General features: G+C 44.9%; 1 protein-coding gene across 1 annotated transcript; it reads left to right on the forward strand.

Annotated features, from left to right (window-relative positions):
• Positions 1–868: 868 nt before the first annotated feature.
• Positions 869–5,947, forward strand: LOC147615986 (auxin response factor 7-like). The gene is made up of 13 exons (XM_086778615.1): positions 869–1,310; positions 1,397–1,500; positions 1,587–1,682; positions 1,785–1,844; positions 1,935–2,093; positions 2,266–2,350; positions 2,436–2,526; positions 2,682–2,843; positions 3,208–3,327; positions 3,483–3,721; positions 4,005–4,885; positions 4,992–5,182; positions 5,327–5,947. The coding sequence occupies exons 1-13, from the start codon at positions 1,151–1,153 to the stop codon at positions 5,463–5,465; spliced, it is 2,487 nt and encodes an 828-aa protein (XP_086634741.1). The 5' UTR covers positions 869–1,150; the 3' UTR covers positions 5,466–5,947.
• Positions 5,948–10,292: the final 4,345 nt, after the last annotated feature.

Consider the following 10,292-nt stretch of genomic DNA (forward strand, 5'->3'; position numbering starts at 1 on the left):
TAAACAAATGTTGTTAGCCTTTCTTAGCTAATGCATAAATTATGTTTTGCTTTCTCAATGAACTCTTGAATGCATGTTGTAAACGTTGTAGTATAAGAAATTTTAGCAAGACCTTAAAGGAAGCCATTGCTTATATGATTCTAAAAGCCAATGGAATTTGCAAAGTGGAAGTAGAAACTCTTCGAGACCACGTCTGAGAAAGAACGAAAATTGTAACATTAATTACTTGAAGAGATGGAAGAGAGAGTAATTGTTGCAGAAGGTGTGAACTCTAATGTGGAAGGAGAAGCAAGGGCAGAATATCAAGGAGAGATTAGATTAGTTATTTGGCACGACGATAATTTGGGTGGAGTCCCAACATAGGGGAGAAGTGAGGGGGGGGGGGCATGCCAAATATGAAGGGCGCAACAACACTAGGAATGTGTGAGAGGGAGGAAGGTCATGAGAAATGCTTTCTCGGAGTTAGTGGGTCTTGGTGGCTGACTAGGAAGCAAACAAGCAACTAAAAAGGGGCTAAGGAGAGCCTTAGGGGTTAAAATATAAAAAATCACTATCAAAATGAAGGTCCAAAGAGGATAGGGCTTGGAGAGTGGTGGGGATGATGATGGAGATGAGGGGGAAGGGGGGGAGCAAAAAGCAAAGGGGGGGGCGATTTTAACGAAAAAAGAAGGAAAATTGGGACAACAGTTACTTCTATATTTTATTGTGCTCGAAGTACGAAAAATAAGGAAAAGTGCAATTATTAGCAGGTTAATTAAGGTTAAATTGTGAGCTTTAGGAGGCGGGTTATTAATCATGTTGGAAATATGCGGTTGCCGGGGGACGGGTAGACAGGGGTAACCGGTAGGTGACCGCCAGTAAGCAGTTTGGCTAAGCTCACTCGATAATGATCACTTTGCCTCACTGTTTGCGTGTTGTTTTTTGCTTCTCCGCCATAGTCCACAGCTCTTTTCTCCTCTTTTCCTCTAATACCATCACCAGATATGCCGCCCGCAGACGCCGCTGCCTTCTTATTCCTCCATAGCCAAGAAGCTTCTGCTGCAGGAATGCTCCATGGGTCTTGAGTGGAAATTGTTCGGTAAATAGTGTCTGCTTCCTCTACAGTTTTCCCCCCTTTCTACCTGCTTCTCCTTTTCGTGCCCGATCGGCCATGGCCTTTTTCGGAGCTCCCTACAGCCTCAGTGGCTCTCGCTCTATGATCTCGGATGGTGCTTCTGCCACCGCAACCATCAGCAGCAGGATTCCGCCATGTTCTTTCCGCGGCAGCAGCAGCACGCCTTACAATGCCGCAGGGGGCAACAATTCCACAGGTGAGAGATGGCGAAAGGTGCAGAAGGAAAGGGGGGGAAGAGCTTGGATGCAATTTGAAGCTTTTTGTTCTGTGATGGTGTTGCAGGAGATCATTCGGAGGAGCTATGGCAGGCATGCGCAGGGCCTCTAGTCCATGTACCTGCTCCAGGAGAGAGGGTCTGGTACTTCCCACAGGGCCACATGGAGCAGGTGAGAGGCTTAGGGTTGGAGTTAGGGATAGGCAGGATCTGCAGGTTGATTCCATGGTCTTCATCTTTCTCCTTCCTTCGCTACAGGTTGCCGCATCAACGCATCAAGGAAGTTGCCAACAGCTTCCAAACTCCGGCCTGGCCTCTCAAATACTCTGCCGTGTAGTCAATCGCGTACTCAGCGTAAGTTACTATCTCTTTTGTGTTTCGCGGCCTGCTCCGTCGTCTATTTCGTAGCAGGTACTCTCTGCTGCTGGATTCACAGTGCTTGTCGCTGGTTCACAGGCTGAAGCAGACACAGACGAAGTCTATGCGCAGATTTCCCTCCTCCCCGAGACGCCGGAGGTTGACATCACCTCCTTTGCTCTCGCCTTTCTCCTCTGTATGTCCGCATGAGTCTTTTAGCTGACGGCCGGCTGTCTTCTCTGGTCGCAGGGCGGCGATTCGCCTGACAAGACGCAGCAAGAATCTGCGCCTGCTCAGCCGACAAGCTCCGTCCGTCTCTTCACCAAGATCCTCACCGCATCCGACACTAGCACTCACGGCGGCTTCTCCGTCCTCAGAAAGCACGCTGAGGAATGCCTCCCGCCTTTGGTACAATGTCTCCACTGTCTATTACTCCGTTTCCGACAAATTTCCTTGGTTTCTGTCGCCGCTCGACGATTTCTGCATTTTCATCACTATTTTTTGTCTGTGTTTTGCGTCGCTTCCATTTCTGTGTTTTCCGTCACTTCTCATCACTCCATTTCTGTTTTTTACTGCACAGGATATGACCCAGGAACCCCCAAGCCAAGATCTGGTGGCCAAGGATCTTCACGGCCAGGACTGGAAGTTCCGACACACTTACCGTGGTAAGCACGTGATATTGATAATCTTGCCGGCAAACTGGCAAAAATTTCCGGCAAGTATCCTACCGATTTTCCGTTATGATTTCAGGCCATCCACGAAGGCACTTGCTAACGACGGGCTGGAGTGTTTTTGTGAGTAACAAGAGGCTGATGGCGGGGGATGCTGTGATATTTCTACGGTATGGGGGGCTCTTCTGGTTTTTGTCAATATGTCCGTCCGAGAGTTTGTGTTCTGGGCGACGTTTTCAGTTGTGCGGCGTCGGAATTATCGTCTTTTGGGTCTCCTTCTGTTTTTTATGATTTTGCCCCTTGTTGATGTTGTTGGCTGATTCAGGGGCGAGAATGGGGAGCTTAGGGTGGGCATCCGGCGGGCGAAGCGCCAGCAGACCGCCCAGCAGGCTGTTATGTCCAGCCACAGCATGCACATGGGGGTGGTGGCCACGGCAAACCATGCCATAGGGACCCGGACCATGTTCTCTGTCTTCTACAAGCCAAGGCAAGTATTGGGTTCCGTGTGTTTTTAAAAGCTGATCAATATGCACATGGTGTAAACAGGCCATGGCGGGCATGTGTTATTGCAATAAAGTGCACGTAAAGGGGTATCCATCTCTCGAGCTCTCGTTTGAAGGGTTTTCCCTTGAGCTTTCCATCACTTTGCTGTTGCCTCATGGCAGACAGTCCTTGCATCTGTCACCGAAAGTTGCGTAGTAGCTTTTTGAGCCGCGTTTCTGCTTTGCTTCCTTCAACTTTTAAGTGCCTAATTTTTACCATTTGAAGTGCCTTAGTCTTTCCATGGCGCCTCATCTGATGCGTTGTTTTATTTTTGTCTGGGCCACGAGTGATGGAGTTGGTTTGTGCAGGGTAAGCCTCTCTGCATTCCTGGTACCTGTGGAAAAATTTACCAAAACCATGTCGGTAAGCTTGTCGGTTGGGATGAGGTTTAAGATGCGATTCGAGACAGAGGACGCATCCGACAGGAGGTCTCTCTCTCTCTCTCTCTCTCTCTCCCTCTTTCTTTCTGTGTGTGTGTGTGTGTGTGTGTGTCTCCGGCTACTGTTCTCCAATATTGCCCTCCAAGTTTTTTCATCTTTGTGCGCTATGTGATCCTTACATGTGCTCATCTCTACATCCGCAGCCATGCGGGTACAATAACGGGGATTGAAGACTTGGATGCCATAAACTGGGCAAACTCCAAATGGCGCTCCTTGAAAGTGAACTGGGATGAGATGATCAGCAATGAGCGGCCGGATAGAGTTTCCCCATGGGAGATTGAGCTCTCTGTTTCTTCTCCGGTTGTGAACCCCCCTCAGGGGCGGAGCAAGCGTTTTCGCCCCCCTCCCGCTACTTCCACTGTAACAGAGCTCTCGGGTCTTGGTAAGAGGTTTTTTAATTTATTTACAGTCGTGTTCGTGTAGTCTTTTAACTGATTTACTGCTGTGTCCGTGTAGCCATAGATACGTGTAGCATGCGAGGGCTTTGAACCATAGCATGGTTATGTCTGGGCAGCTTTTGTGCTTGTGGAGAATCTGGCTGGGCCATGTACTTGTTTCTATGTGATGGTTGCATGTGTTGGGGATATTTAATCCCAACAACTTGTTTATCTGTTTTCCAGGCTCCAGGATATTTAATCCTACTAATTTGTTAATCTGTTTTCCAGGCTCCAGCAAGGCATCACTAGAATGCACATACACTCCCCCCAAGCTTCCGAGGGTCTTGCAAGGTCAAGAACCCCGGACCATGAGGACTAGCCCTCTTTGGAGGGGCTCCCCTCATAGTAACTCTCGCATGCAAGAAAACCATCACCCCCACCACCATGTGCATATTCAACAGCAGCAACAGCAGCTTGGAGGTGCTTCTGGAGTCCCGTCTTTGCAGTTACCCAGTCCAAGAACAGCTTTCTATACCCCTTTTGTCCCCCCTCCTGAATCTGATCTGAAGCTTTCTGTGACGTCACCCAGTGTGCATAGCAGCCTAGGCCACAGCCTCAGCCATGGCCTGATTCAGGGATCTGCCTGGCCACCATCTTCAAATGAGATTCCTTCGGGTTGGCTCATGTCATTCCTGCCGCCCCATGCCTCTCCGAATACTCCAGCTCGACAAGAGAAGTCACTTGTGACAGGCAATGGCCCTCCACAACAACAACAACAGCATCATCATCATCTTCCTCTGTCTTATTCCAACATTCCCTCAATGCCATTATGGGAGTCTGCCAAGCAAGAGAAGGCTGCTGTTGCTACTCCTGCAGCTGCTGGTCCTTCTGCTTCGCCAGTAGTTTCAGAGAGCGGATGCAAGCTCTTTGGAATCTCTTTAACTGACACTTCTGCTCTTGCTAAAACAAATAAACATATTAATGTACCAGGTGCAGCAAGTGAGGAAGACATCCGGAAGGGTGAGGTTGCGTTCCAACCACATGCTCAAGGCACAGAACCTGAATTCTCCAGGCCTGTTAAGTCGGATGCCACCACCTCTGAGCAGGAAAAGCTGGATCAAAATGCAGTGGAATCTCGAAGCAGCCATTCCACAAGGAGCCGCATTAAGGTACCGGTTATTTGATCACTTCTAAAATTGTCTCTTAGGGTTTAATAATGGCATCTCCTTGTATTCCTCATGTTGGTTTTTCTGCTACTGCCCTGTGCTCTTACAGGTAATCAAGAAAGGAAGCATGGTTGGCAGGGGAATAGATTTGACCAGATTTGAGAGCTACGGGAGCCTCCTAGAAGAGCTGGAATCTATGTTCCACATGAAGGGGGAGCTTACAAACCCTGAGAAGGGCTGGCAGGTGGCATATAGCGACAATGAAGGGGACACTATGAAAGTTGGAGACGATCCTTGGCCGTAAGCCCATCACATTTTACAGAGCCATTTTATGATAGACCCTCTTATGGGTCTTACATGCTAGGGTTACTTGAATTATTATAATTAATTTCATTTAGGATCCATGTAGGGCTCTTACATTCCTAGATCTCATGTGTTATGCAGGGAATTTTGTGGCATGGTGAAAAAGTTACATATAATAAGCCCAGAAGAAATCCATAGTGCTGGTCAAGGGGGTGATAAGTCCAGTTCAAGGGAAGCCCCCCCGACTGTGGATCATCATGTGCTTGCTCTACCGGGATGATCATGTTGCAGGGCTTTTGTATATGCAGGCAGCATGATGTGTAGCTAGCTGCAGAAGCGTGGGAAGGTGGCCACTCCCCACCCCCTTTCCCTCGTTTGAACATTTCTTAAGCTCATCTGGCCATGATGGTGAATTTTGCAGGCGAAAAAAGCCAACTGCGTTTTGTCTGCAGCTATCCTTAGCTATCTCCGTGTACACAATATGCTGCAAGGCATGGGAGGAAGAGCTTCCCTCGCTCATCCCAGTCCAGCTGTTTTCCTTTGTTGGCCTCGTTAGACTGACAGTTTTTCTTCCTTTGGTTGTGTAACATGTAATTTTGCGAAGTACAATGGACTACTGCTTCCCAAATTTTGGTGGTCCTGCAAGGCAGGTTGTATTCTGTGGGTTGCAGTCCCTGCTGGTGTCCATATGATCACTCTCTATGATGATCTTTTTGTAAACTGTTAAGGTATAGGACGGTCTAAATGTAACTCTTTACCTCATAGCCTAGTGCACGTATTATTGTATGGGTAACTTGTCAATGCTGATGGAGACTCGTGTGCTTTTGTTGTGGCACGCATCTTTGTCACACGTGTGCTACGTGTCTTAAATTCCCCGAAATGTCACGTCTTATCCTTTGGAATTATCTGTCTTCAATAACACCTGTCGCGTTAAATAACTGCCAAGGAAACTAAAGTAAATCTTTGAATATCTATATGCCTCCATAGTTGTTTTTCGAAATTCACGAGGAAAAAGAAATTGTATAGTAGACCTTCTCCACCTTAGACTTCTTGTTATGGTTGACCCTATGCATAGAGATCAATTTCAACAAGGGAGAAAAGGAGGTTGAAAATATCGACACGCAAAGAAAATCTGGCATCTTGTCAAAAATACAAAAAAATACCATTTTCATTTTTCTAAGGGTATTCACAATAAAAGAATTGTTAGTTATTACATGGTACTCAAAAAAAAAACATTGTGCATGTTGGGGTCCATTTCGATTTTGATTCCCCATGCCAGCATCTTAGGTGACGAGAACCTTACGCGAAATGCAATGAATGTGCCAAGGACCAATTGTCCTGGCTTTTTTCAAATGTTGGTTGTCGCTCGTCCTTCTTGTGTTCAAAGGAGGTGTACTAGAGAATCACTAGATGAAGACACGACCGGTCATCTCCAATACACATACACGGAAATAAATTTACTCTTTGCGAGGGGTGGTTAGTCATGGATGCTAAGTCGGCTTTTCTGAATGTACATCTCATGGAGGTGTATATGACTTACCCACCTACATTTGCCATCCTCAATTCAAAAAGAAAAGATTGCAAGTTCCAAAAGGCCCATACAGAATAAAAGAGCTCCCTTGAGTATGCTGGATTGTCACTTGCTTGGTAAGTTCTTAAAAAGCCCATCAGATGTAGATTTGTATGTTTTCTTTGGGCAAGACGAGTACATAGGTGAGCTTATGATTAGTATTCTTGACATGGACGACCTCCTTTTGATGGTTTAACCCCATGAAAATAAGATCTTACAGACTAGGGAGATATTGGGCGAAATTTGAATTGACAAGCCTTGGGCTCGTTCATGCTTGTTTAGGAATTGAAGTTTGACAAGATCCAAATTGTATTTTTCTCTCTCAAAAGAAGTATGTTAGTGAGATATGCTGGTGAGATACTAAAGGTAATTGGCACTCTTGTGGAGCTTGATGCATAACTGTCTACAAAAGATGCTTCTCCTTTGGTGGACGAGTCAAAGTACGTGAGGTTTGGCAAGTCTAGAGTGTATACTTGTCTCTCACCAAAAATATGTTGGTGAGATTGAAAGGTATTTGGTGTGCTCGAATACAAATCAATTGGCACCTCTATGGAGATTGATGAAACGCTATCTATTAAAGATGCTTCTCCATTAGTGGATAAGTTACAAAATCGATGAGGCTTACGGGGACTCTAATTTTCTTATGACATAGCTAGACATTAGCTTTGTAGTTGGTGTGTTGAGTAAGTTCTCTAATAAGGGATGCTTATGAGAACCATTGGAAAGCAGGGATATAGGGTCTGAAATACATCAAAAGGTACACAAGAGTATGACATGTTCTGTTAGATTTGGAGAGTTCTCATAGATCCACAAAAAACACTGTGCCATGGAGCTTTCTTTCATCTATAAAGGATGAGTACAAAGCTTCATGCTTTGCTGTTTGGTTGTGGAGAATTTTGGGGAATATGAGAGTAGTCTAAAAGAGCAGCCATTGGAGGTCTAGAGTGTGACAAATAAAGTTGCATAGTGGTTGCAAAGAACCATGTGTTCCATGCTCATAAATAGCACATTGAGATTCAATATCACTTTATGCACAAGCTCAGCATGATGATGTAAAGTTCGGATGTGACAACAAAGAATTATGTGGATACCTTCACTAAGGCTCAGTGGAGACGGGGCCTGTAGCTCAGGGGATTAGGGCACGTGGCTACGAACCACGGTGTTGGGGGTTCGAATGCCTCCTTGCCCACAATAGGGAGAACGAGAAGTCACCTTGGGTTTTGCCAATTCGCTGTTGAAATATACAAGTGAATGGGTGTGTGTGTGGGAACAAGCCCTTAGCAAGAGGCTGTAAAAGAGAGTCCGTAAATGAGTGGGTAGCAGTGAAAAGGTGAGAAGTATCTACTGGGAGAGAATAAAGGATAACATGAGAAGATCTAGGATGTGTGGAGATATTCTGGGAAAAGTGAAGAGGTGGAGAGAATCAAGCAAAAGAGGTGGAGAGAATCAAGGATGAGGTGTCCTCCTCCCAGATGTAGGGGAGGTGGCACAAATCAAGGAGCAAATCATGGACAAACTTGTATAAATTGAGGCATTGGCCTAATGAGTATTTCTTGGTTTTTGAGTATCCATGCGTACATTAAGCTATCAGCTCACTAATCTCATCTAATCACTTGCTAATGATGTTGATTCTTGCATTTGATCCACCATAGCTCATCACATTACTAAAAATTTAACATGGTATCAGAGCCTAGCTTAGAATCCATCCAATTTTTGAGTCTATTTATCTTGCTAATCATCTTATTAATCTTAATGAGGAGATAATCTCATTTTTTTGGGTCACTTTTCAACTAGTTTCTGTATCCCCAGCTAGTGGAGGAGCTCCCTCTCCCTCTAGTCTTAATATTAGGCAAATCCCTCTTAGCCATAGATACGTGAACTCTCTACGTTGAAGCCTAGCTCATCAGCCCGTCAAACTGCCGTGCAGGAGGGCAGAAAATCATGAAATCGCTGGTGCCAAAATTCTGAGGAAAATTGAAGATCCACTCTTACACATAAGCAATTGGCCTGATTCCTCTCGGCCCTAGGGGTTTTCAAGGGCGCTCTACATGCTGGTGATCTCAGATTTGTGAAATTCCTCAAGGAGAATTGGCATCAAGCTCTACATTAAATCTGGAAGTGACTTTGGTAAAACATAGATTAAGCATTCAATGTTTAATCTGGAAGTGACTTTGGTAAAACATAGATTAAGCATTCAATGTTTGGTCAAATCTTTTGTTTCTTAGCTTGATCCTCTACTAGACTAACTGGTATTGATGTGTTTGAAAGGAGTTGAGCTCATTTGAACTCTAAGGTCCTAGATCTGGCCTCCCTGCACACTCTATTTTTTGCACACAAAACAGGATATTATTTTACTAATCAATGATTAATTAGCAGGGTTTAAATTTACCATTGGGTATCTAATATACAGATCCCTATCACTTCAAATTGCAATTCGGAGATGGTTTGATATCCCAACCATTCAGTACAGATCGGTTATCCTTGGCTTTATGTAATTCTTGGTGAATTTATGCTTGTAAGTAAGTCTATTGTAATCATCATTTAACACGAGATTTCAGTTGTAAAAGGATAGACACTGCCCTTTAAATTGGATCAAGAGGTAAGACCCCCTTTACATCATCATGAGCACGGCACAAGAAATAGCTAAATTTAATGGGGAGCAGTTTCATATATGGCAAACAAAGACCATGTATTTGCTCATGAGAAAAAATCTGTGGGGGCTAGTTGAGGGAAGAGATGAATGTCCAGAGGAGATTAGGGAGAATGAGTGGAAGAGCAGGAATGAGAAAGCATTAGGACTCATTGCACTCAGTTTAAATGATGAAATAATTCACCACATCATAGGGATACAACTGGCAAAAGATGCATGGGATGAACTCAATAAATTATTTGGCACTCAAGCAAAAAATTCAAAGATAAATCTGCTAATGCAATTCTACAAACTTGATATGAAGGAAAGTGAACCTCTAACCACACACTTGAACAAATACAAAAGCATTAAGCCATTGGTAAGAAGGTAGAGGATGATGAAGCACTAGCAGTGCTTCTGAAGAGTGTGGACAAAGGAGAATATGAAAACATTGTGGCAACCTTAAATAATGTACCAAAATTGAATCTACATGAGATAGAAGGAGCTCTACTAGAGCAAGAGACCAAGGTCAAAGAGAAGAAAGGGGTGGACCCTACAACTGGAGAGGAAAGAGCTTTCTACACTCGAGGAGGATTCTCACGAGGACGAGGACGAGGAAGAGGAAAGAGCTTTCTACACTCGAGGAGGATTCTCACGAGGACGAGGACGAGGAAGAGGCAGGGGAGGAGGAAGGACCTTCACTTTTCCACAATTGTGGGAAGCCAGGACATATGGCTAGAGACTGCTATAGCAAACCCAATGAAGAAGGATCGACATCATCAAACTTCACGGAGACTCCTAAGGAAGTGGAGTCAGAACATCTTTTTTGAGAGGGAAAGAGAGAGAAACCCCACAGCCCAATGTAACCTATCCCAACAGAGTAAAACCACCTCTGAGCCACTGATGAT

Source organism: Cibotium barometz, chromosome 39, assembly GCF_041138505.1.
Source record: "Cibotium barometz isolate CiBa-2024 chromosome 39, ASM4113850v1, whole genome shotgun sequence".
Taxonomy (NCBI): Eukaryota; Viridiplantae; Streptophyta; class Polypodiopsida; order Cyatheales; family Cibotiaceae; genus Cibotium; species Cibotium barometz.